Here is a 26,567-nt window from a genome sequence, read left to right as displayed (position 1 = left end):
TCTTCCCTGATACACTCCTGAGGAGTGAGGGGATCTGCAACTCTAGAACTTCCCAAGGGAGCATAATCTGAATTACTATGTGATTAGAATTTTCTCCAGAAAAAAAAAATCCATTCACTTTTAAACCAAACTCTGCAGAGTTCTGGTAATATTGTAGAATTTCTTACATTCTAATTAATGTTTTTAATGTCAGCAAAGAAAGTCACTGGAAGGGACCACAGGTAGGTCATCAGCCACAGATTTATAATTAAGTCATCTTGGTTTATTATTGCTGCAACATCTATAGAAGCCTCAGAAAAGATATGAGTGTTACACTGAGAACTGAGAACTAAAATATACCAAATGAAGTGGCAATCTCTGTTCAATGAATTTGTGGCAGATAATGAGGCTAAGCAATGAAGTGCATTTTTAAAGAGTCACAGTGCTGATCAAAAAAAATACATTGAAAGATATTTTTCTTGCAGTTCAACCTTACAATACTACCAACACTTGGGGATCTCCTTCAGAACATTTCATTCATTCATTCCAGTTCATTCCAGATCTGGAAAACACAAGCATCTTTCTTCTTTTCAAAAACAGAGCTAGTGCTGCTAATAAGCAGATGGAGATTTTACAATTACTGGCTGCAAGTCTTATAAAAATTAAATCCATTTGCTGTTCTTCCACTTAAAATGCATGGTAACAAAGCAACAGAAATTAGCATTCAGTGGTCTCTTAAATCACCCCTCCCTGCTCAAAATGTGAAAATAAACCACCACACATTATATCACCAGCAGTCTTACTTTTTCAGCTCTGTGATGACGACAAGGATCATGACTGTGTCAAAGGCGAATGGCTATTGTCTACATTATTACTTCTAACTGTTCAGAGCATCTGCAGCATGCAAGGCAGAGAGCAAACTTCCACCGCCACTTTCCAAAATCCTTACAAATTAGTTGATGGCAATTAACAACTGACTAGTATTTGAAAACCCTGCATCTCACATGCAGAGGATGTAAAAAGTTTTGTTTCTTCACAACCAAATTTTTGAAGTCACAAGCAATGTCCGCATTAAAAGAGCAGAAATGCTCAAAGTAGCTGCAAAGTTTACACACAACAAAAATTATGCTGGGTATTTTATAATAGTGCAACTCCTCCCACTCAAATCTAACCGTCATTCTTGCCTTCCAAAAGTAAGTTGTACCACAGAAGTGTGGCATAAAAGTTATGTTCCCTTCCAATCCTATAAAAAATCGTGTCCTAGTTTTCCTTTCCATTATATTTCCCTTATTTCTCAAATTGTAATTTCTTCTGCTTACCTCCCAACAAAATGAACTATTATAACTTAAAAATTTATACTCAGCATCCACAAGGATGATCTGCTAAGGAGATATGTGAAATGTTTTTCACTTAGAGTTGTTAAAGTGATGAATCAACTCGGCATCTTCATTATCAAAAAGAGTGATTAATACATTCAGATTTTCTTTCTTCTTTTTTTTTTAACACTGAAGAAACCAAAGCAGAGATTTTGCCACAGATTTTTTTTCTGAGTTAATTAGATTTGAGAAGCCATCAATATGTGTGGGTATCATTTATCTAAACTTGTAAAGCCACACAAAAACAAAAACATAATTCTCTGCCCTGTTCTGATGCCCTCTTAACTACTTTTTTCCTCCACAACTGCTGTGGTTAATGGAAAGTTTTTTCAGGTGAGAAAAGCATCACATAATCTTTAAATGGTAAATAATGTAAGCGACAAGCCAAAAATAATGTAAGGATCTAACCTAGTTCTACTGTTTGCATAGGAAAACTAGACTCAAGTGCATATAAAGGCTACCAAGTAGAGGGGAATAATCACCTCCTGGCATTTGTTTCAGACTTGTTTCATATAAAAACATTGGTTGTGTTGATGCTCAAACTGACAGTCTTATCTATTGTCTGGCTCATTGCTTTTCAGCCATGAGAACGGCAATTATGTCCCGTTTTATTTCCTCATCCTAAATTTGCACACTTCAAAAAGTCTGCTTAGCCTGAGATTTTTTAATCCACCATTCCACCCCTAAACTATTAGGGAAAAAAAATATCTCTTTCTCTTCTTCTCCTCCTCCAGTTACTACAGACTGAGGCTGATGAGTTTCTTAGTCCAAAGAGATGCTTTGGCCCTTCCTTTTTAAACCAGTAAGCAAACACCATACAAAAACTCATATCCTTCCAACACACCACAAATATCTCACATTATAAGGATTAATCTGTTGAGTTCCATAAAGGAGGAACAAGTAAGTCAAAGCTTCTGTAATGTGTCCTGGTATACAGCTATATAATCTGGTTTTACAAGCAGCTATGTAAAACTGTTGCATTACTGTCCATAATATGAGTTCTTTTCTCTGTGCAAGTCTGCAAAGAACTTGCCAAAAGGCAACATGATGCTTTATCTGCAACTATCACAAATAAAAGGTCTTTTCTCACATTCTGTCATTAAGATAATACACTATTAGATTGGGGTATTTATTTATTTATTCTTTTTATACAAGTAGGTATGCTGTTTTCCCATTCTAAAAGATACTGAAGAGTTTCATATCCTAGACAAATCACATCATTACTGGAACAGACAGATTCACGACTTGGCAAGACCAATTTTTCTTTAACTTTCATGATGTTTCAATGTACTTCAACAAATGTTTAAAAAACCCCAACACAATGCTTCTCCAATAAAAATTAAAGATTTCAATTTTTAAAAAATAAAACAAACCATAAACAAAAAAGCACAGACTTACCTTCACACTTCTCCCTCACCTAATCAAGCAAACCAAAGAAACTTTAGTCTGTGACTGAAGTTTCACTCCAGGGAAGCTACACTCTTCTCTAGACAAGTCTGGCTAGAGCCATCACCCTCTACAAAATCCATGCTGTCTCAAAAGCTCCTCTCCTTCCCTATGTCTGTACAGAAAGCTTTATTAAAAACATGAGGTAAGCATAAACTAGGCTACGTGAAAGAACACCCTGCAGAAGCCACACAGAGCAGCAGGTGGTAGAGAATACAGCTACAAAGGGCATCCACTGCACTGACCAAGTGGAGACTCATTTGCAACATTGTCTTTTGGTATGTGACTTCTCAATTACTCTGCAAAGGAGGCACCGAGGGTGGTGATGCTAAAAAGGACAAAAATCATACACGCTGAAAAGCCCACAGCACACAAACATGGGAATAGCTGTAGGGGAGTCTACCAAGGACCATTCTACCCCCCTACTTTTGGCTCCAACTATGATTAATGTCAGATGTTTAGGGAAGAGTTTAAAACAGGACAAGCATGCAGCAGGGTTGCTACAGAAGAGTCTTCCTGATTCCAGTTTGTGGCTACAACTAGAGGCAACATCTTTGTATTTAATTCCTAACAGATTTGTCTTGTATTTCTTGAGTTTGTCCAGTTAGTCTTGAACCCATGTAATCTTTCAGCATCTGTGTCATTCTGTGACAAGTTCAGCAGCTCATATCAACGGGGTGAATGAACTCCATCTTAATGCTGAATCAACCTGCTAGTTTCACTTGATGTGTCCTAGCACGAGACAGTGCCCAGTCATTCAATTATCAGAATGACTTCTTATCTATTTATGAGGCATGGGTTTCTTTTATGCCCTCTCCATAATAATCTCTTTATGAGGTTGAAGATTTCCATTCTCTAGAACATTTTGCTCCTACCAACTTGCTCTGAAGCTTTTTGAGTTCCACTGCACCTTTTTTCTTATGAATGGAAAGACCAAAGCTACTATCCACAAGTACAGTTTGCACGCAAGCTTAAGGAATTCTTAAAGTTGTGGTGTTTTTAGAAGCCTTCCAGAGAACTTAAAACCCAGAACAAACCTCAACCCTTCTTATACCCAACTATTTAGGTCAGGATGAAGCTGCTCTGCCCATTGTGTCTGCCTTCACAAGCAGACAGCTCTAGTCTGGTTTTCTCACCTAGCTTTAATGTTCCCTTTCCCATGCACAGGAGGGTGTCAAGGTGTCTGCAAAACAGCAACAAGTTTGCTGCAATCAGTGTTTCTAAAGAGTTGCAACCAGATGAGAGTACCTGGTGGCACAGGACTAAAATGTTGCATTAGGCAAGACAGAACCAGGGAACTGGCACCAGACAATGGCCAGGTGAAGGTGAATGGGGACAAGAGAATGAAATAGTGATTGTGCTGAGAAGAGGAGACAGAGTGGGAGGAGAACGACTGGGACTGAGTCAAAAGAATGCCACTGTGCTGGGACTGAGCAGTGAATCAACAGCCATGTGCAACAGCTTCTCCATGTGTCCAGGAAGCTGGAATAACAAAGCTTGGCTGAAGTTGTGAGTAGTGGGAAAGATATCATATGAAGTAACAATTTCATAGCCTATTTCCAGAGAGATTGAGGACAAAGATAAAACCAGCAGGTAGTCAAGGTTGTTCCCCTCATCTGAATGCAAATAATGTTATCCTAAGGAGGCTAAAAAGGGATGGAGCAGCTGGCCTATACACAAGAATGTGCTAACAGATTCCTACAGAGCAGGCAAAATCCTCTTTAACAGACTTTTAACATATTACAGCTATGGAGTTAGAGACCATCTCCACAGAAGGGGTTAATTAGTCACCAGAGTTGTTAGTCTGGAACATGAGTGTCCTGATAACAAAAGATCTGTAAATCTGAACTGTCATCTACAGATGATTCAGACGTTTGTATAGAAACTGCTTATCACAGAACATGACACAGACCCTGACAAACTGGATATGAGAGGCATTACATTTTCATGCCATTCCCATCCCTTCTTATTGTTCCCAAGAAAGTCAACCCCTTGCCCTCGCCCAACATTTCATACCTACAAATTTCCCAAGTTCTATTATACATAGACTCAGTTTTATTCCATTTGTTCTGCCCCTCTCTTATCTATCCAACACACTTCCACACTGCAATGGGAGCCAGGAACAAAAGTCATGTTCCCAATAGTCTACCATCAAACTGCATTCTTTACAAGCTAAAGATACACTGGCATGACTTAAAAAAAACCCAAATCAACCACAAAACAAAACCTCACATAACTGTCTTCTTCCATATATAGATATAGAGGGAGCTTCATTCATTAAAGAGAGATACACAGGAACATCATCCATTAAAGAGAAACACACTGAGAAAAACCTCAGGGGTTTTTAATAACCCTGAGGTTAGTTTAGAATTCTTTCTAAACTTTGGTCTTCCTGTGTTTTCCAAGATATTCTAAATTTACTACTAGATCTTCACAATGCAGTAGATTCTACAAAGAGCTGCCACAATAACCCTTACTACAAAAGGAACTTTTCTCTTTTGGTGAAAATTGAAAAGGAACTCATTAGAAGGGGAAGCCTAAATACAAGGATAGTTGGATGATTTTGGTACACTTCATGCTTTACTTGTTCTACCAGGAATTGGATGACCTTGGGCATTTAGGTGTCTCATTTTCACTTAAAAGCCATTTTATAAGCAGTAAATGCACGTGCAATTTTTTTTTTTGAGGCAGACAATGAAAGAAGAAGAATGAGTAACCTATGCATATGAATGCCTTTCTTATACTGCTGTCACAAACCTCAACACCAGTAAAACTCACTTGTGAAAAGATGGAAGCTGCAATTGCACTAAGAACCTTGAAATGACATGCAATGCTTTTTTCCACAACTGGTTGCAACAAACATCCTAGTAAAAGAAAACTTTACTTTCTCCAATAAATCAGGTCCCTCTCCTGATGCCATGAATTAACAAAATGGGTGACAGAACCAGCCACTGAAAGACCATAAAATTATTTTTAAAGCACCGTCATAACCCACAAGGAAGACGTAACCAAAGGCTTTTAGAGAATTCAAGCCATTAGCCAATCTGCTCTGTTCAGGCCTCCTTCCAGAACTACAGTATTTAGAAAGCACATTTATAAGAAAGAGAAATTATTAAGACTGGACCTATGTGTCCCAAGAAAGTTCTCTTCCACCACATCTTCAAAATAAATTTCCAATAAGTTCAAATCTCTCCCCACCAATTTATCTTGAGAAACTATCCTGAGATAGTTTGGAAGACAAAGTCAGACAAATCAAAACTCAGCAGCTTTCTCACTGTGTTCATGACCCTTTGCAGAACACAAAACTATTAGCAAATTATCCATAATAGCAAACAACAGAAAGCTTCATCAGAGGTGAGTAAACAAGCAAACAAAAGCCTTTAACTTTCTATTAATGCTGTTAATTCCTCTGGCTTTATCCTCTCTCTCCTTTCAAAGGAGAGTACTGCACTCCCAGCAGTGCATGCTCTGCTCATCCCTGTAGCCTCTTCTGCTGCAGAACCAGGGAATCTACCAACAGGAGACAGACAAGACCCTCTTTCTTTGCTTCAGCTCTTTAGATGGAGGTCAGGGCCCTGACAGGCCAAGCATACTGCTTTGCTTCTCCCTGTTACTCTCAAAGATCCTCTGTGGTGCTGTCAAGAGCCATGCCCCAGAGAGGTGCTGGACCTGAGGAAATGCAGATGCCTTGTGTGGCATGCAGCTGCAGGACAGGCCTCTTGAATCTTGTTTAAAACACCAGGCAGACTTGGGGAGGATGTGGGAAGACCACAAAGAGAGGGGCATTCAATACATGGATGCCAAGACAGCAATGCTGTCAGCTGTGCTTAAAGTTGTTGCTCTCCAGAGCTGTGTAAGAAAGAATATGGGGCTGAACTGAAGCCTTAAATTAAACAAACAGAGGGGTTGGATTAGCATTCACAAACAGCCTGGTGCTTCAAACAACATAAAAATACACTCTGGGAATGACAGCTTAAGGCAACAAGGTCTAAAGTATTTATGTCACTGTCATAGGTGCTGTGATCCATCAGATTTCATGAACCCAGGATGTGGTACACAGAAATCTCAGCTAAGCTTAGTTATTAAGTCATCCAGGAATTTCACAAACAAGGTAGAAAGAAGCACAGCTACCCCAGTGACACTGTGGAATCACCTACCTGTATGTATGAAAACTGTGATCAAAGATGCTTCCTTCAAAATGGGCATCACAGACTTCAGGCATCTTGACACTACCAAAACCATGTATATAATGTGTATCAAGACACTCATATAACTGTATTCTTGAGGAAGATAAGGAACCAATTCAGCCACACTAACATTTGAACTCCTGTGTCCCAGAATTATGAAGAAAAATAGTCCCAAGGTGGTTTAAACCATCAAAACAAGGAATATCTGAGCCACTTAGGTATTAACTGGTGTCATTAGTCCTGTTTTAAACTAAATGGGATCGTTGTTTGACTACAGACTGAAAAAAAAAACCCTAGTTATAACACAAATAGCTATAGTGCATCCAGAAACATCCTGTTTCCTATTCTGATAATCTGACCAAATAATGGAAACAGAAAGTTGAGAGAGGAAATATTGTCTGTGACTAAGGAAAAAAGCTTCAAGTATCAGAAGAAGCAGAGATATCCCTGCAGGCAGGATGCAGCAGAAAGCAGCTAGTACACAGATTCAGTTTTGTCTGGTCATTCAAGTATAAATCCTTTCACTTTGCAGGCATGAATGCAAAAGGTGTCTGTTTCTGTACCACTACTGACTTGCAATCTGCTGACCTGTAGGTCTTGCCTAAAAGGCCCAGTTGAAGAGCCCAGCTCTACCCCGAAATATAAGGTTCCTCTTTCTGGAAAGACAAGGAGGAGAGACACAGGGAAGGGAGAAGGATGCTGCTCAGATAGGTTATGTTGTATTCATCATTCAGGTTTTCCAGGATCCAACTAGATAAAGCACTAAGCAAACTTGTCTGACCTTGTATCTGAGACTGTCTTGTGCAGGTTGAATTGGAGAAATCTGGAAATTGTTTCCAACCTGAATTTTTCCATAAATTACATTTAGAAAAAAAAAAATGGAAGTTTGTGGGTATTTTGTATATTTTGTGTTCCTTCAGTAATGAACTGACAAAAGTAAGTGCTTGCAATAACACAGTCATATCATCACCCTTTATCCATGTTAAGTCATCAGTCTGACAGGATGACACAAATTCCATTTGCCCTATTAATGATTCCCTACCTTGAGATAACCTGTTTTAAATTCTGTTACACAACCATAGTTCCAGACTCAATTCTAATTACCAAGCCAATGTTAGTTATAATTACTATTATAATGGACCAAGAAAGCCAGGACACAAAAGCAAGTCCAGAAATAACAGCAAATCTTGGCCTGCTCATCCTTTAAGTGACCTCTTCAGAATTTCATTAAGTATGTTGAATTCCCTCCAATGTAATGCCATAGAAGGACAGAATTTGTTTTGAGGGCTTTTTTTTAAGAGCCAGGTTAAGACAGTAATAAATCCACAAACTAAACAACTGAATGAACCTTAATTTGAAAGATCAGAAGGTCTCAGGTAAGAGACACAGACCTGCATATATCCATGCAGGAAGAACTTCTAAAATAATGTGTTCTTCACTCAGGGAAAACCCCAAAATAAAGCTTTTGCACAACATTAAAATAGTTTTTGCACATTATTCAGCATCACATCAGCTCATCCACTGTCAGGGCAAACAGACTGCAGCACAATAGAGAGCTGAGAATGTGGCAGGGATTTATTAAAGAGTTTTGAAACACATAACACATGGCAAATCTCTTTTTCAGTTGTCTGTCTTCATTCAGCATACCAGTTTGGGGATATTACCACTCTCTATGTATTCCAGTCCCTACCAAGTCTCTTGAGAGAGCTGGAGAGGTACTTCTTACAAGGTCTTATAGCAACAGGGCATGGGGAAATGCCTTTAAATTGAACCAGAGCACCTTTAGGTATTGGGGAGAAAATCTTTACTGTGAAGGTGGTGAGACACTGGAAAAAGTTGCCTAGAGAAGTTATGGGTGTACCACGTCTGGAAGTGCTCAAGGCCAGGTTGGATGGAGCTTTGAGCAACGTGGTCTAGTGAAAGGTGATGCCTATGTCAGGGGTTTGAAACTTGGTGATCTTTAATCTTCCTTCCAAGCCAAGCAATTCTGTGGTTCTAAGACTGAAAGGGAACAAGCTCTTAACCATGTGATTTTTAGATAAATTTTCACCCAAACCAGAAGTTAAGATCAGCAGAAAAGTGTCTACTACACTTATCAGTGTGCTGTGCAAATAAAGAGGATCTGTTGTAACCAGTTAAACTTTATTTATGCTACATAGCAAGTACATAAGACTAATTCCTCACACCATTCTGGGATAAACTTTACTTGCTCCCCATGAAAAGCAAGCAAATCTAGGTACAAATCAGAAACTGATAAAGTGGATTTACTAGAGAGGGCACAAAGAAAAGGCCATACTCTTGTAAGATAACAAAATTATATACTCCATACAAATGCTGGCCTACTTTAAGGGATTAAGTGTTTTGAGGAAGGGTTCAAGTAGGGAAGATGATGCCACTCGGTGCACAGAGCCAGAGAAAGTTCCCAGATTCAGAGGGAGTGTGGAAGGAGAGAGGAATTTACCCATAGGAGCACCCATTTTCATTTAATTTCTAGCATTTAAATATTTATAAGTTTAAAATAATTCATAGATAAGCAGTTCTTACAAAATATAGAACTTAGCTCACAATGCAAAAAGTCTCTAGATAAGTTTGGCAAAAAGTAGTCACTACCAATGCATAAAAATAGGGAGTTTTCAATTTTGAAGTTATTACATGGCACTCTTTTGGAAAACAATGTATGCTGAAAAATTAACATTAACGCTTAATCTTTATTTTAGTACCATATTCTCCAAGAAAAAAGATGCCCTAGGTGTCCCACCACTGGTAACTAGAAATGAAGGAATAGAACCATCTGGGGTCACCTTGTCATATCTTTGTCCTGCATCATCTTAAGCAAAAATTCAACCACTTATAGGTCAAATGAAAGCTAACAAAAAATAACTCCCTCATCCCCTAAAAACAGCTAAAGAAAAGCAAAGCATGGTCTTGTCATATCTTGCACATGCTTCCTTCAAAAATTCTGAAGACAAAAATTAGCTGTTACCACAAGGCCAGCTTCAACTTGCCTTCCTAATTATCCTCTATCAAGCAGCTTTACACATCAGAAGTGGATAGCTGATAGGAAAGACACAGCACAGGGACTTGGAACATAAACTGAGTCGTGACTGCAGCTTTACAGCCTAGAGATAAGCAAGAGTCTTATCTTCCAACCAAAACAATGTGTGAAGCTTTTCTATGCAGTTAATATCACTGAATAGAAGTAATTTTTAAATTAGATATATTAGAATATAAGAGAGTAGGGTAAGAAATTTCCCAGTAGAAACATAATACACTCCTACCAAGAGTAAATACTACCATAAAGATATTTTGGCAGTAATCCCAAACCTCCAGAACCTCTTGGTATTTGGCATATTTTGAAGTGGCGTAAAAGAAATTTCATGGTCTTTTGATTATCCACACACTCCATTAGATTCTAGATATTTAGTAAATACCACAAAAATGATGATATATCAACATTTGGCTTTTTTTCCCCTTCCCTCACCATGAACTAGGCCACAAAATTAACAGGCCTTTTTAAAGAATACTCATACAGCAAATGACCTCCTATAGTGAATGGTGTTTTTCTTTTCTGTCTTGGAAACCTCTTGTCTTGCCTGCAGTTTTTTTCTAGCAGTTTTTTCCTTGGAAGACAGCATATCCCAAGTAAAGCAAAACAAAGGCTGCAGCAGGCAGAGCAATCACTGGGGATTTACCCTCCTGCATACACTGAATTCCCAAAAGGAAGTTTTCTGCTGAGGGTGACCACCCAGCAAAATTCCCACAGTGTGCCACTCCAGCTGGGATGGGGGAAGAGGAAATCTGTAGGGACAATCTCAGTTTTCCAATGTACCCACATTTTTTGTACTAGCATAACTATTCTGGTTAGACTTAAAAACTTTTTATTACAGTATGGTTGCATCCCAAAAAACCCTCTCATGAGCATCGTTAACATGAACGTGTCTCATAATGTTTATCCAACTTTCCGTGTACACTGGGATAAGTCATGCTGGTGTAATAAAAACAGGACAACTTTTACCACTGGCATAAATCTGTTTTCACAGCTTTATGCAGACCACGCAGCCTCTTCTGATGCTGCAACCTGGGATTTAGGCTATATAAAATAAATTCTTCAAAACTTGAAAACACTTGACTAACCCTTGCTGAACTCTGAGCTACAGATGCTAGAGTGGGACTGACACCCACAAGAGCCTGACAAGTGCCAGGTCACAGCCAGATCCGCTGCTTCACAGAATCACAGAATCAATTGGGCTGGAAAAGACTCCAAGATCACCAAGTCCAACCTACAACCAAACACCACGTTCAACGAGACCACGGCACTAAGTGCCACACTCAGTTTTTCCTTAAACACCTTCAGGGATGGTGACTCCACCACCTTCCTGGGCAGCCCCTTCCAATGTCTGATCACTCTTTCTGTGAATAAATTCTTCCTGGTGTCAACTTGAGTCTCCCTTGGCACAGCCTGAGGCTAATTCCTTCTGTCCCCTCACTTGTTGCCCGGGAGAAGACTCCCACCCCACCCGGCTACAGCCTCCTTTCAGGTGGGTGTAGAGAGTGATGAGGTCTCCAGGGAGCCTCCTGTTCTCCAGACTGAACATCCCCTGCTCTCTCAGCCTCTCCTCATCACACCTGTGCTCCAGACCCTTCCTCAGCTCCGCTGCCCTTCCCTGGACTCGCTCCAGCCCCTCAATGTCCTTCTTGTGATGAGGGGCCACGGACAGAGCCACTGTCCCACCCTGCGGCCCCAGCAAGGCACCAGCGCCCTGCCATGGGGCTGAGTCCTGGCAAACTGGAGGCTGCTCTCCCTCCTGTGTGAGCAGCACTCCCTGCCACACTCACTCGCGAGCATTTTAATACAGAATCGATACATAAACGAGTTTCAATAAGGCTTCGCTGACAGCCCGGCCCGTGGCCCCACCGGCCGAGGTTCCCGGGCCTGCGGTGCCCTCTGCCGGGCTGCAGCAGCACCGCTCCCCGGCGGATCCGCTCCCGCCGCTCCCACAGCCGCACCTCCTCGGGCCCATGGTCCCCGGCTGCCAGGCCAGCGCTGCCCCTTCCCCCGGCTGCCCCTCTGGGGATCACAGCCTGGCTCCTCCGCTCTGCCCGCCCCGGCTGGGGCTTCCCCGCCACATCCCGGGGAGCGCTGCCGGCGCGGGGCTCCCTGGCGCGGCACCAGCCCCCAGCACCGGAGAGAGGGTAAATCACAGTGACAGAGTCACCTGGGTTGGAAAAGACCTCTAAGATCATCGAACCCAATCTCTGAACAAACACCACCACCTTCACGTCCAGTCTTTGCGTGAACACCTCCAGGGACAGTGACCCTGAGCAGCACAATTCAAATGTTACTTTGGCCTAGGGTACCATCACATCTCAAGTCTTTTCACACAGGTCAGTTCACTGCAAGATACTAAATAAAGATCTATAGTTGACACAGAATGCTTCTTTAGAAATAAACTTACATTTTCTGCAGTTAAAAAAAAAAACCTACCATATCTTAGCCGGTAATATTCAGTTCTACTATTTTCCCTTACTGGAGCTCTGCAATCATCATCACTGAATAGGGAGTCCTGCACGGAGTCCTTTACCCCAGCATGCTCTACTCCCAACACCTGGGGTTTTAGAGAGTCACAGTCTCAAGCTACTAAAGAGAAATAGGAAGAGGTCTCTCACCCACCACACTACAGGATATTTGGGCACCAACTTGTCACAAGCAGCCAGGGACTGTACAGAGTCCAGATGATCATCTCTGGTGAGAAACCCTCCAACCTGATGACTTTTTGCACACACATTGACATACAAGAAATTCAATTTTAATATAAGAACAAGTCGCTTCTCTGCAAGGGTAACCAAGCACTGGCCACATGATGCCCACAGAAGTTGTGGAGTCTCTGCTCTTGGAAATACTCAAAACAAAACCTGACACAGCCCTGAACAGCCAGCTTCAGCTGCCCAGATGTGAGCAGAGGGGTTTGACTAGGCACTCTCCAGAGGTCCCTTCCCATCTCAGCCATCCTGTGATTCAGTGACCACACTACCAAGCTCTGTGTGAGGGGCACTGCTTGGTTTTGAGGTTGGCAGTCAAAGAAAATGCCTTGAAATTCTTGTGCACAGAATTCCTTCTGAAAAGATAAAGTAAGCAAAATCCTCACACTATCCCAATTCAAATGCAAACAAATATGAATACATTCCATAATTATAGCAGCAGGTTTTTTTCTTAGACTTGGAACAGCTTCTCACCTTAGAAAGCTCATCATTCTCCTCTTTGACAGGCAGAGAATTAATATTTGTGCAAGAGTCTGAGTCTGATATCTCTACTGAGCTGTCCTCTTTTTCTGACCCATTGCACCGGTCGGTGGAATCAGTATCCTTCTCCCAGTCAATAAGCTCCAATTCATCTAAAATAGAAGATTGATAAAAAGTTTTTTTAATCACCATCTATCATAAGCACAGAGTAATACTACAGCTATCTTGAACTTGGGGGAAGATTTGCAACATTGTTTTTTACATATGTTCAACTGATCTTTATGTTTAAGTATTTTGTGTCTCATAAAGACTAAATCCAACTAGCTGAAAACGTTCTGTGAGGAAGGATAAAAATCACATACATACAAAAAAAGAAGATTTCAAAGTACTGTGCAAAGAGGCAGTACATTTAACTGCACAGGTAGGTAGGGTGTTCTCTTTAGTTTAGTTATTATTAATTTTTCCATGGTTTGGTTAGGGTTGGTTTTTTTTTTTTTGCCCAGCTGCATTGGATTTTCCACATGTACTTGTTCAGAATTAACTATTCTAAGCAAATGCCTTAAACAATGTTAACTAACATCTGCTATTGGTGGTAACCCTCACAGAGGAATGAAAAAGCTAGTTGAAATGGTCACCTGCTGGAACACTATGCCTAAATATACAGGTCTGCAAGTCAAATCTCTAAGTATATCAAAGAGAGAATTGTTGAGGACAGATTAACAGAAACAGGAATAAGGAAAACGGAGGTAAAAAACCAACAAATAAAAAAGCCCAGACAAACCCACAATTAAATGGCAATAAACAAAGAGATGCAGACAGAAATGCAGGACTTTTTTCCACCATCCTCAGGACCATGTGGTATTTAATGGAACTCCAAAAGTCCATTTGTAACTCCAAGGATCTACTGAAGGGTATGGAAACCTGAGCTGCAGTAGCACCCTCACAATCCTTTAGGTCCAAATGCCGCAAGGTACTGAGAAAGATAATTTCAATGTGTTTTGCATAAATGAGCATGTTCAAAGGAGAAGGGATGGAAGCTTTTTGGGACGATGCTTTCTTGCTTTTGTAAATGTCATATTTCTAACACTGGAATTGTCATGTACAGGGGAGAGCAGCAGAGAAAGAAGGCACCTGCACCATGCTCCAGGCATCTGTACATATCCATGGAACTGTGGCAGTAGCTTCTGTACTTGGCAATGCTACTGTAATCTAAATACTAGTTCCTACATTGACCTTTCAGACTCTGAAGTCACCCAGACCAACACACAGCTATAATGCTGCCTACTATTACACACACAAATGCAGTTCTGTTTCTGACTATGAGGAAGCCTCATCAGAAATTTTAAACACAGACATCAGCAACCAAGTAGAGCAAAGAGTTTTCATTTGAAGCTGTGTGACAACAGAATAAATTCCTTGATGAAATACAAGGCAATCTAATTTATTTTGTCACACTGAAGTACTGACACTCAAAGTGAACTTCACATGAAAGGGAACATCTCTTTAAAAAATACTTTTTCCCTACTGTCACCACTCCTACAACTGCACCTATATATGCACACACACATAGAGGCACACTAGGTACAATGCTAAAATTAGTGTATTTCATAGTTACTTCAAAAAACATGGAAATTACAGTTCTTTTACTGCCCATGCTCTCAGGATATTTTTGGGTTTAGAAGAAAAACATGACAATTATTGGATTTTCTCAGTAACCTTCACACAGATATGTAACACATCAGAGTTTCTTCAATTACACGGAGAAATCAAATCTTGCTATCTTATAAGCACAGAAGTATGCCTGTGTATTGTCTCTTATAAAAAAAAAAAAAAAAAGGGAAGATTGAAGCCTGCAGGATATACTTGCAGAGGACAAGTGAATGATATTAATGGTAGGTTAGAAAAATTCCTATTCAGCAGCAGATTGCAGTTTAGAAAATGAACAGTCTTTCCTCTTCAAAAGGAAGAAAATTACTAGGAATTACAAAAAATAGCCATCAGATATGCCAATGACAGTGTTATATAGATGAAAGGAGAAAGATTTTGCTTTTTTATTTTAAACCTAAGGAGCATATTTCACCAGTGTCACACACGAAACAAAAAGTCATCAATAAGTCAATCTATTTGCTCAGCTCACAGCAGCTTTTGAATGCTTTGCCAGACATTCAGGATCCAGTGTAACCGTAATATTTCAGATCTAGCTGAAGTACTACAAAGTTAACCTAACTTATTTTACATTGTAAAGACTAACTAACCAGTCCTAATGCAACTTATACATTATCCCAATTAACACTTTTATTATATAGCATACAATTTTTTGTTTTCAGCTGCACTTTTTAATAATTTTCTCTCCTCTCTGTCATTTCCTGGTCCATGAATTAGAAAGGAAGTTCTAAGAACTAAAGTCATGGTTGTTCACACAGTGCAGCTAACAGGGCAAGCAAGGAAGAACTGTGAAATAAAAATGCATGGCACAGAAGATGATGCTATCTGCAGCTGCAAAGTCTGCTATATCTAGTCAGTAGAAGCAGAAAACTGTGTTCCTTTACTCCAAGGTTTAAAGTTCTTGTACATAATTTATACTAAAAGCTTACTCTATATTCAAATGAGATTTATGAAAAAAAACCCAAAAAACAAAACCAAACCCCTCCAACTGATCCAACCAAAACAGGAATGGATCATGTAATTTTGTCAGAATGACTTCAAGAATATTTTCATTACAGCACCTGAAATTGACAGAAGGTTTCTTGATAAATCTTGCATTTGAACTTACCTTCACTACTTCCATCCTCTAACAATAAATCACATCTGCTAGGCAATTCCTCTGTTTTGGAAGCGTCACTTTTTTTGCTGTGCAACCTTGGAATCAATGTTTTATTTCCATCATCTGAAAAATCACTGCCACTAGAGGTCCATGTTATGTCCTCAGCTTCCTTAGCACTTTCAGCAGCAGCAGCTTCTATGAAAAAGCATTGCAAAGTGTTAGACTGTTACAGAAACACAGTTTTGTTACATTTAAAAGCATTAAAAATTAAACTGTACTTTTTTAAAGGGTAAAATTATAAATTCTGTTACTAGGCATTAATACTGAAGTATTAACTCACATGTATTTTTTATTCATACATACATTATTTTCAGTTTAGTTCTCCACAATAAATGCTAACAATTCATTTTATACAATGAGGCTACAACTGTGTCCTTCAGCAGTGTGAGGACAAGTCATGACTGTCTGACATTTAGTCTCCCTACACACAGTCCTAACACTCCTCCACATGTACCCTTGTGAAATGCTGAGTGGTTTAAAGAAAGACTGTCCTTAGAATTCTGGGTTTGGGAGCTCTCCGACTTCATCCAACAAGTAACAAAGGAATAAAAGTATTCCATCAGTAGAGATTACTCTTCAGTTTTCTCTTTCAGTTTTTTCAGGAAAAAAACCAAAACTTCTCAGGTGTTGCAAAGAAAAGCTGGTGTATTTTTGAAGCAAGACATTTTAATTCAAAATACCATTCTGCATTATTTTTAATCATAAAAGCAAGGAGAAAAGGATTCATGCTTAGCATGGAGCATAGAGAACTAGGAAGGCAGAATTTTCCACTTCCTACCACTACTAAAACGTTATAAGTAAATGGGAATTTAGATAATTACTGGGAGTTTGGAATTAGGCAGAAGGGCCCAGAAGAGTAAAACACCACCACATTTCCTCCTGCAACAAGAGAGGTTCTTCTCAGAAATCTAGAAAAGCTAGAAGACCAAAAGGTGAAAAAAAGGGCCCAGTAGGTCACCTACTTACATCCAACAGAAGCAGCACAGCTGCTGGAGCAAGCAGAAATAGAAACTGAAAAATACCACCCCCTCTTTCTTTCCTCTGGGCTCAAAAACAAAAGAGAAAGAACTAGAAAGAGTCAGTAAGTCCTCCTCCTCTTTATTCTGACTAGAGTTCTTTTTTTTTTTTAATGCCAATATTAAGCAACTTGGGGGCATACAGAAGATTGTAAAAGCAGGAGGTTGATAAAACTCTGGTTTTCTACCTATTGCTCATATTTACAAAATATGCCTGCTCTCGTGCCTGCTTTTCTGTCTAGAAGACAACAGAATAATCTCACTTTCAATCTATACAGCTAAGGGCTATTTTTCATTCCCTCCTAATAAAATGTGAAGCATTTAAATATCCCATCCCTTTTATAACACACACCATATACAGCATTAGTGATGCTTCTTTCACCTTTCCAAAAGCAATAGCTGAGTGCCTGCAGCTTTGCAGAATAAATTTCTGGCACTATGGGTGAATGGATGAGCCCCACCACAACAGTGAGAGACTGTGTGTCTTATCAAAATTAGCTTCTAATTACAGTAACAGAAGAAGAAGAAAGCAACCAGTACTTTGAGCCAACTCCTAACCCCAATACAGAACAAAATAAAGTAACAATGACTGACAATGTTAATGTGAAATAATCAAAACATACTAGATGCACTTTCAGCAGATGTTAACAGTGGTCCAAGACGCTTCTTAATTCTGGATTTCTTACTAGAAGGCCTCTGGGACTATATTAAAAAGAGACAGATTTAATCACTAGGACATTAAAAATAATTTTAACATGTATAAATATATTTAAAGCTGTTGTTACTCACCTACCACAGCTTAGCAGAAAAATTTCAAATTAAATTTAAAATCTTTTACAAGACTGTAATATAATGGAGTATTAAAGCATGAGATTAGTAACATAAAATCTGAATTTTCATAGATTTGGAAATTACAAACTTTCTGTGACTATGACAGAAATCACATGTGACTTGAGAAGAACAGGAGCCAGTATTTTCAGAACTAAAATGTCAAAGTGGGCAGTAACAACACGCTTGATAAAGCATGTGTCCTCTTGAAAAGTTACAGAAAAATTACTTGGTTGCCCTGTCTCTGATTTTACTATATCCCATAAGATATGCAACACTGTGACTGCTCAGTTCTAGAAGAAGAAACAGAAAAGCAGCTTGGGTCAGCAGAAAATACTTTTTATTTAGATCTGGCTGGTCAAGCAGGATTTTCTACACTCAATTCACTATTACAAACACACCATTTAGGTCTAGCAAAAACTCTTCAGATGCAAACTATGGCATTTTTGTTCCATATTTTTTAGGAAATGTAGTAGTCCATCCCAAATGTCAAATTACTTTTGCATCCTTCAGTGTATTACTGAAATTTTGTAAGTGATGAGTGCTATCTAGAACACAACATATTAACATATGCTCCACGAGTTACACTAACAAGTTAAGACAATGTCCTTATGTAACTGTGTTTTCCATTTTCTGTCTATTTTGACAGTTGCAACAACATGCTGTTAGTTAGGAAACAACACCAAAAGAAAAGGCATCATCTTATTATTCACTCGAGCATGGAAATTCACTGTCAGTTTGCATCTCTTTGTTACACCACTAAGGCAGCATTTTACCTCCAGCACTGACGTGCTCTCAAAGCCATCCCCACACCTAAGCCATGCATTGGAAATCGAAGTGGCAGACACTGGTGTCCTGATATTTGATTTTTTCAGACCTAGAGGTGTCTCATCTGGGAATGGTGTGCGTTCTGTGTTCCAAAGTCTCTTCCGCTAGAGAAAAGAAAAACAAACCCATTAAAAACACAGTGTAGACATAATCAATTTCAAGTTAAATTTACTTACTCTAGATTGCCCCTAGTATTTTCTGAATGTTTACAAACAAATTCCAATTTTTAATCAGCTCAGGGAAAAAAAAAATCTCAAACATTTGCAAGCATCTTCTGTGCAGCTCTAAATAATAACACCACCACCAAGGTCAGGGGTAAATTAAATTTTTAATAAATACACTTTCTGTTGGTCTAAGTTACATCTCATAATACCTGATAGCTGCTCAGTGAAGCTGAAAATATTATGTTACACAGGAAGAGCTCACCAAAATACACTTTAATTAAATAATGATTTCCAAGTCATATTTATTGTGCTTTAATTTTGTTTGCGCAGGAGGTCACACTAGGTACCGCTATACAGTTCACCATTAAAAATAGCTAATCAACCAAAAAAATAAAACCATCCCAGGCTCTTTCAGCTGTAAGAATTACCCTTACTTCCACAACCATTTCCCCACCAAAAACGTTGCCTTCCCCTAACAAGGGATGCCAGAAGTCATTTGGAGCATTAGGTAAGTCACGAAACAGGATTGGCATCCAGTGCTAATTTCATGCAAGAGATTGTAACATCTGAAAATAGCTGAAGATGAGAGAACTGCCTGTTATCACATCCAAAGCTATCTCTCAGATTCAACACCAGTTTACACACAGAAATTGAACTTGAGTACGATAAACATCTTATCCTACTGTGCTACTGAAATTTATCTTAGAAAGCACTGACTGTATCATCTAACTACATCTGTCTTCTTCTGATATGCCTTCTCTCAAGCAACTCCAGTTCCTATGTATAAATAATTATTATTCCAAATTAAGTTCATCAGCACACACATTTTCTGCCAGGCTGGTCAATCAGGACTGTAACATACATGTCAAACATATTCTGAGTTGGAAGGGACCCACAAGCATGACAGAAGCCCAGCTCCTGGCCCTGCACAGACCCAAGAATCATACCACATGCCTGAGAGCACAAGCATTTGGCACTTTTTGTGCATTTTGTAAATGGCAATGCATATTTGTTTTCCATAGGGTTTTTTCAGGGCTCTTAAGAAGGAAGGAAACAAGCAGTTCCCAAAAGCATTCAGTGAGCAGCATCTTACTTCACCCCTCCAGTCACACAGTCCTGCTGTGCACAGTAAGATAACTGACCCTGCTAAGAGCCTCTTCTAATACTGCCAGGGCTATTTACACTTCAAAGCACCTACTCATTATCACCAAAGTCAAACTGTCCCCATAACTACTCCCACAGATATATGAAAGGTACAATCTTGAATCTGACTGGTATTAAATCCAGAAACAACAATGCTTTGGTAAGGACACGATGCCAGGTAAGGAGACTACAGCAGTTTAACAAGAAAGGTTAGCATTATGACACAGAGAGAATTTAAATGCTGCTTCCCTCCCAGTGAAGATGCTGGCCTCAATTTCCAGAGTGCTTAGACAGGAACCTCTGCACTGGACTGTCTTCTTGGCAAGTGCTTCTGATGGTTTTTAACCTTAGTCAATGCTGGGAGTCTTGCTTATAAGCCTGGTTCTAGAAGATTTTGCGAGATATATTTTGCAGACAAAGACTTACAGTATCGAATACAGTTCATCTGAAGCTAATTTCTTGAATGGGATGCTCCAGTTTTGAGGAACACATCTGTGCCAACAGCAGCACCATAGCTTGCAAGCAGGTTTACAGGACACCACTTCTGATGGTCAGTTAAAAGCAGAAATGGTTGCAAGCAAGTGAAAATAAGTGCACACAATTGCATGCACAAAGAATTGCATGAAACAGGCTTTGCAATATACTTCTATTGTTAGCAAGCTTAATAAACATAGAAGTAGGGAATTACTCCCTGTAAAGCTTCTCATTCATGCTATTCTTAAAATCATGACATTTGCTGACAGACAGCAAACCTCAATTTCTCAGTGCTGTCCAATGCAAACACAGGAAAGAAAGAGCATGAGGGGATGAATAAAAGGCAGGGGATGAGCAGCAGAAAGTAGCAGCTGATACACAGCCACGGCTGCACAATTGCCAAGATTTGGGAAGGGGACACCCTATAAAAATCAGCAGGATAAAGGCTACATGTTAACCCCCTCTTCCTAGGGTACAAATAGAAAGGATGGGCTTACAGGTGACAAGGTTAAAAAAGCAAACTGAGTAGAACAAATAGCTAGGTTTATGTTTAGATGGCTACACTCCTATTTAGAGTGCAATCTGAAGTTGCACTGGAAGCGACTTTTAAACAACTGAAATTCAGTGTACTAGACAGTCATGGCTGTGACAGGCAAGAAGACTTTTCATAATTGATGACTTAACAGCAGAAGAGTTTTATTTAACCCTGCACTTCCTTAGCCTGACTAAAGGCAGGGCTGCTCAGATTTTTAAGGCCGCAGCACTACAGAGCTGTCTCAGGGCATGTGGTTTCTTGACAAACCAGAAACAACTGGAGTCCCCTCTTCCCCTTCTTCTTTCCAAGCACTGCCACTCACCAGACTGTGTGTGCAGACACAGCAATGATAAACCAAACTGACAGAAAACTTCTTTGGGAAGAAGCATTTATAGTTGCTGATACTGACAGCAGTGGTTTTGACTTCCATATTTTTAACACAAATACCTTGCCACCATTTCCCACATTCTAGATCATCTTAAAAAAATGGAAAAAACAAAACAACCACCAAAAAAAACCCCCAAAAACCCCCCAGAGCCAACCCCATCCCAAACTCCTTGTCAATTTAAATCTCTCCATATAAATATTTGATGTGAATTCAAGAAACTGGACCTAGAGCTTCAACCCACAGTTACTGAGAGGGCCTGGGAGCAGGTGAGGGAGCTGAGAGCAGCCTGCAGGGCCTGGCTCTTTGCCTTCAGACACGGTGGGAACAGTGCCAGTGTTGGAGACAGCACTGTCACCCTTCCCCTGCAAAGCCACATTGGCACATAGGGTGGTGTCCAAGGATTTCTGTCACAGCAATACATCTGCTGGCATGCAGAAATGGCAAGTTTTAAAGGCTCTTTGCTCTTGCTCCAGCCTGCTTCACGGCAGCAGAAAAATCAACATTTTAAGAAACTTAATTCTCAGGAATAAATATTTATAATTAAGCTAATCTGAAGGCTGTGCTGCTCCCAAAGAAATGTAGCAACAACTGTGAGTTCTTTTAATCTTGAGTCACAAGGTTAATAAACTTTCTTTTAATCTGAAATAAAAATGGGCCACACAAAAAATAACTTGTGTAATTTATTAAAGGAATGCATGAAGTGTCTAGAAACAAGGTACTGGAATTTAAAAAAAAATAAATCACTGAATCAGGCTCAAAAGAGCTATAGCATGTAGACCTGCATGCACATCACAAAATCAAGATTTATTACAAAACAGAGTCAGACAAAGAACCTTGTAAATTGCCTAAGGTGTCAGAAGCCAAAATATGACTTCTGAAATTTTGAGTAAAAAAGGGGAAGGCTAGTATGGCTACCTCATATAGAAATTGCCTTGACCTCTGTTCCCAAGAGCATTGCATTTTGTCTCTGGAGCAGTTCCTTCTAAATGAGTGAAAAAAAATTTGAGTTACTTCTGTTGGCATTAGTGGAATTAGGACCAAGCCCTCCTCATAAAGGGCACGGCAAGCAACCTCACCTTTATCTCACTAGAAATAACTAAAGGAGTAAAGGGACAAGTCAGCCTACATGGGTGCAGGTGTGAGGAAAAGGGAGGCACATTCTGAAAAAACTATGAAAAGGCATAGTGATTACACAACAAACTACTGCAAGTATGGGGCTGCAGTGCTGGATGTGCCTTTTAAAGAGATGTTCCTATCTAGAACATCTCCACTCAACCAATCTTTGAGGTTACTTATGCCCAAGACTTGTTACCCAGAAACACCCTATATAAAGTCACTGGGACCATATGCTCAAAGGCTACTCACTACACACCCTTTACCCTTCACTTCTTTGGGGCTTCTTTGGGGCTTCTTCAGAAACCACAGGAAGAGCCCCCAGGAACACATGACCCAATATATTATCTGCCTCATATGCAAGTGGCATTTCTTTGACACATCACCTTGTCTAACACAAAAAGCAACCTAAGCTGAAGGAGAAAACTAGTGATAAAACATTTCACTACATGAACTCCTCCTGCTACTGGCTTTCAAATCCAAAAATTAGTCACGTCACTTAAACATCAGCCAGAATTATTCAAATACAACTGTTACAGTCTTCCTGAACAGAGTAGAATGAAAAAGTATTGAAAATCACAGCTCTAGTTGCCAGAGACTAACCATATTTAAAAAAAAAAAACCTGATGGGACCAATCACACAAAGGTATGCAACTATCCAACACTGACCAACAGCCATCTTCATCTTTCACCTTTGTCCTCATCAGTTTCACATGAAAATACTCCAACTAAAACACTTCAGCTTGTGTTGGCCATCAAAAGTCCAATTTCAAGAGAGTACAAAGCCAAATTTGACAAGCACCTCACTTTCAGCAAAGCACCATATTCATGATACTGAGTTCTTAAAAGTGTATTTAGTGCCTAGATAAAAAGTAAAGTTCTAATTTAATATGAAAACATCCTTAAATTTTAAACTCTCAAGTGAGCATTCAAATACAGACAAAGTCATGATTTGTATTTTTTTCCAGTAAATATTATTTTTTTACTCCTGTGAAAGTCAGTATGCATATTTTCCAAAAATGACTCAAAAGAAAACATGTGGTCCCTAGAAAGGTCCTCATCAAGTTGTAATAATTCATAAAAAAAACGTATACTGTACAATCAAAGCAATGACAGCAATGATAACCTGCCATACCATACCTCCTTCTAGTCTCATGGCAAAGAAACACTAAAACCAAATTAAAATCTTAAAATAATTTTCCATTGCTATTGATGTGTGAGACAAAAATTTTTAAAATGCTCTTTCAAAACCTTTCTTGGTGCTCATGATTTTTACTACACTAGATAAAAGACTATCCTCAATGACTTACACTGACATATATAAGATTGCCATTTGAATGTCAGGATTTTTTAACCTACACGTCCTTTTTTAAGAAAGAATATAAATTACTATATGCTTACACTGCAAAAACCCAACTCTCGTGGAATATTATTGAAGTATACTGTGTATTAACAACTAGTGCCAAGTAGTTAGAGAGAAATCTGCAATCTATGAAAGCAGTTAAAACAGGAGCATTTTAGAAAAGCTTACACAAAATTAAATTAACCAAAATGTTTAGGATACAATAACAGTATCACACATTTTTTGTCACATCTCAGATTGACATGGGTTTTTAATCAATTCAATTATTAGTCAGCAAGTGCTCTATTTTCCCTTGATCAGTATAAGTTTTCATTCATCAAGGAACATTATCTCTGTCAGCAAAAGGAGTTACTATTATCACAGGCTGTTACCACATTGCAACAAGAGTTGGTTAAATCCTGTTTCACTTAAGTGTGCATTTTCTCATTAGGCAAGAATGCAAAGCCTTTCAGAAGAAAACATGTGTAGTGTCAATTTACGGGTTAATTTATGTGAAGTATAGTAGGTTATTTTAAAGCTTTTTTTATTAGATTTTTTTTAAGCTGTTGATTTTTTTTCCATTAAAATTACTTTTAAACGTGCTTATATTTAAAAAGCGGTTAAACATGCACACCAGTATAGAAAAAATTCTCTAGGAACCAGATCTGTAATTTTTCAGCTCTATATGTCAAACAACACTTGTAGTCCCGCTTTCAGCAGTACATCACTATTAGCCTAAGCACGGCTAATCAGAGCCAGCACATCCTGTGCCCCTCTGCGGGGAACATCCAATGCACCAAGCAAATGACCAAAGGAAAGGGATAGAAAAACAGTACGGGGCGCTTCTCCTCCCTCCGCTCCCAGACAAGGAAGCTGCTCAAAACAGTACCAATCCCAGCCAATTCCCACAATTCACTTTTCCTCTCAAGCTTTAGTCTCCCTGCACTTTTCCCCGACGGCCAAGTAAGAAGGCCGAGCTCCGCGCTCCCCCCGGTGCAGCTGTGCCACGATGGATCTCACTGTCAGTGTTGCGCAACCGCGCACGCCAGGAACGCGGGGAAGGGCCCGGGCGCCCGCCCCGCGTCCAGCGTGGCGGGTCCCAAACACAAGCACCGCCTTGGAGCCGGATATGAAAGGGCAGCGAGGGCACAGCGCGGCATCTGCTGCTCTAACAACGCCGCCGCCGCCACCACCACCACCACCACCAGCCGCCCTCGAGCCCCTCGCAGCAGGGCCGGGAGGCGCGGCTGGCCGGCGGCCGGGGCGCACGGCAAGGCCGCCGCGAGGAGCGCGGGGAGCGCCACGGCTCGGCCCTGCGGGGCGGCCAGGAAGCATTGAGCAGCCCGACCGAGCCCCTTCTCCTCCCGTCCCGCCGCCGGTACCTTCCCGCCGGGCATCGCCCCCGGCGCGGCGCCGCGTCCCCGGTCACGTGGCGGGGGAGTACCGGGGGCGGGGCCGAGGGAACCCCCGGCCCGCGCCCGCCCTTTGCAGCTTTGGCGCCACCGGAGCCGCGGCTTCTGATTGGGGGGGGAGCGGGTGACGTAAAGCAGGGCGGGGTTCCCGGGAAGGAGGGGCGCGGTGCGAGCGCGCGCTGGGGCCGGGCCGGTGATTCCGGCCCGGTGGTCCCGGGGCTGCGGTAGCGTTCGTCAGGAGGCGGCGGGCATTTCCCGGCGGGAAATGTCAGTGCTGGCCCCGCGGCCCTCCTGCCCTCCCTGCCGAGCTGCCCCGAGGCCCCCGGCGGAGCTGGGGGTGCGGCGAGCGAGGGGGCTGCCGCGAGCTGGGCCGTCTGTTCTCTGCCCAGGGCACGGGCTGAGTTGGCAGCGATGATTTTTGAGGGCGTGATGTGGAGAGCGACGTCTGAGCTCTGCCCTTCCCTGAGAAGGTTTTCAGCCTGGGTTTCGCCTCTGCGTCCTTCGTGATAGCCAAGGTCACGCATGCATCCTTCGTGATTCCCAGGTTCATTCAGAAGTAAATCTCAAAAGAGTGTTTAACACCACAAGGAAAGAAAGAACAGGGGTGGAAACACTGGCTAGATACCTAATCAATTAATGCCTAAACACAAGGAACTTGATGAAAAATACGTTTGCTGTTATGCCATTGAAATAAGATTTCTTTTTTTTAACTTCCTAAGCAAAAAGTAAGCCAATAAATTTACTGGCAAAAAGTGTAATGTCAGTGCCAAGATGTTGACTTGGAATTGAAACTGCTTTTCATGAACGTTCTTTTTCATAAAATGATAAATTGCAGCTAACAGAAGGAAAAAAAGCTGATCACCTTTGAAATGTTTTACTGGTGCAAGTGGAAACACTGGCAGAAAAGGATGGTTATATTTATACTGGTTATAAAGGATGGTTATATTTTATATTTTACAGATAGGTTATTTTTATATTGCTTATTGTATGTTCTTGACAAGGTCACCTTGGCTGTCAGTGCTGCTTTTAAACGCAAGTAATAATAAACAGTCTTTGTAAAATAAGGTAGTTGTGTCTCATAACTTGATTAGAATTTGTAAAGTACTTACGTTTTGATAGAAGGTACTGCATGACTGCATTTTTATTGTCGAGCCCTAATTACATATATCCGTCTATAGTTCAGTTTGTGTTTTTCCCAAAGCACCCTGTGGCAAATACCCGTCTGGCATTCCCTTTATAAAACTGCCACTAATTAAAGTGGATTTTGCAAAC

General features: G+C 40.5%; 1 protein-coding gene across 6 annotated transcripts in view; it reads right to left on the bottom strand.

The window, feature by feature from the left end:
- The window catches only part of SPIDR (scaffold protein involved in DNA repair), a 195,212-nt gene extending 169,870 nt beyond the window's left edge, over nt 1-25,342 (bottom strand). For 5 of the 6 annotated variants that reach the window (XR_007776917.1, XR_007776918.1, XR_001989869.3 and 2 more), the window contains exons 1-5: nt 25,266-25,342; nt 18,673-18,828; nt 17,692-17,770; nt 16,002-16,187; nt 13,223-13,380 (exon numbers count right to left, since the gene is read on the bottom strand). Coding sequence is in view for 3 of the 6 variants with exons in the window: in XM_050971123.1 (XP_050827080.1) it covers nt 13,223-13,380; nt 16,002-16,187; nt 17,692-17,770; nt 18,673-18,828; nt 25,266-25,280 (594 nt within the window). In the remaining 3 variants the exon portion in view is untranslated. The remainder of the gene's footprint in view (nt 1-13,222; nt 13,381-16,001; nt 16,188-17,691; nt 17,771-18,672; nt 18,829-25,265) is intronic. The other variant, XM_030228663.2, reaches the window with a different exon arrangement.
- Between the last annotated feature and the right edge of the window lie 1,225 nt (nt 25,343-26,567).

Source organism: Serinus canaria, chromosome 2 (assembly GCF_022539315.1).
Source record: "Serinus canaria isolate serCan28SL12 chromosome 2, serCan2020, whole genome shotgun sequence".
In the NCBI taxonomy this organism is placed as follows: domain Eukaryota; kingdom Metazoa; phylum Chordata; class Aves; order Passeriformes; family Fringillidae; genus Serinus; species Serinus canaria.
This window is presented reverse-complemented; position numbering and strand designations above follow the sequence as displayed.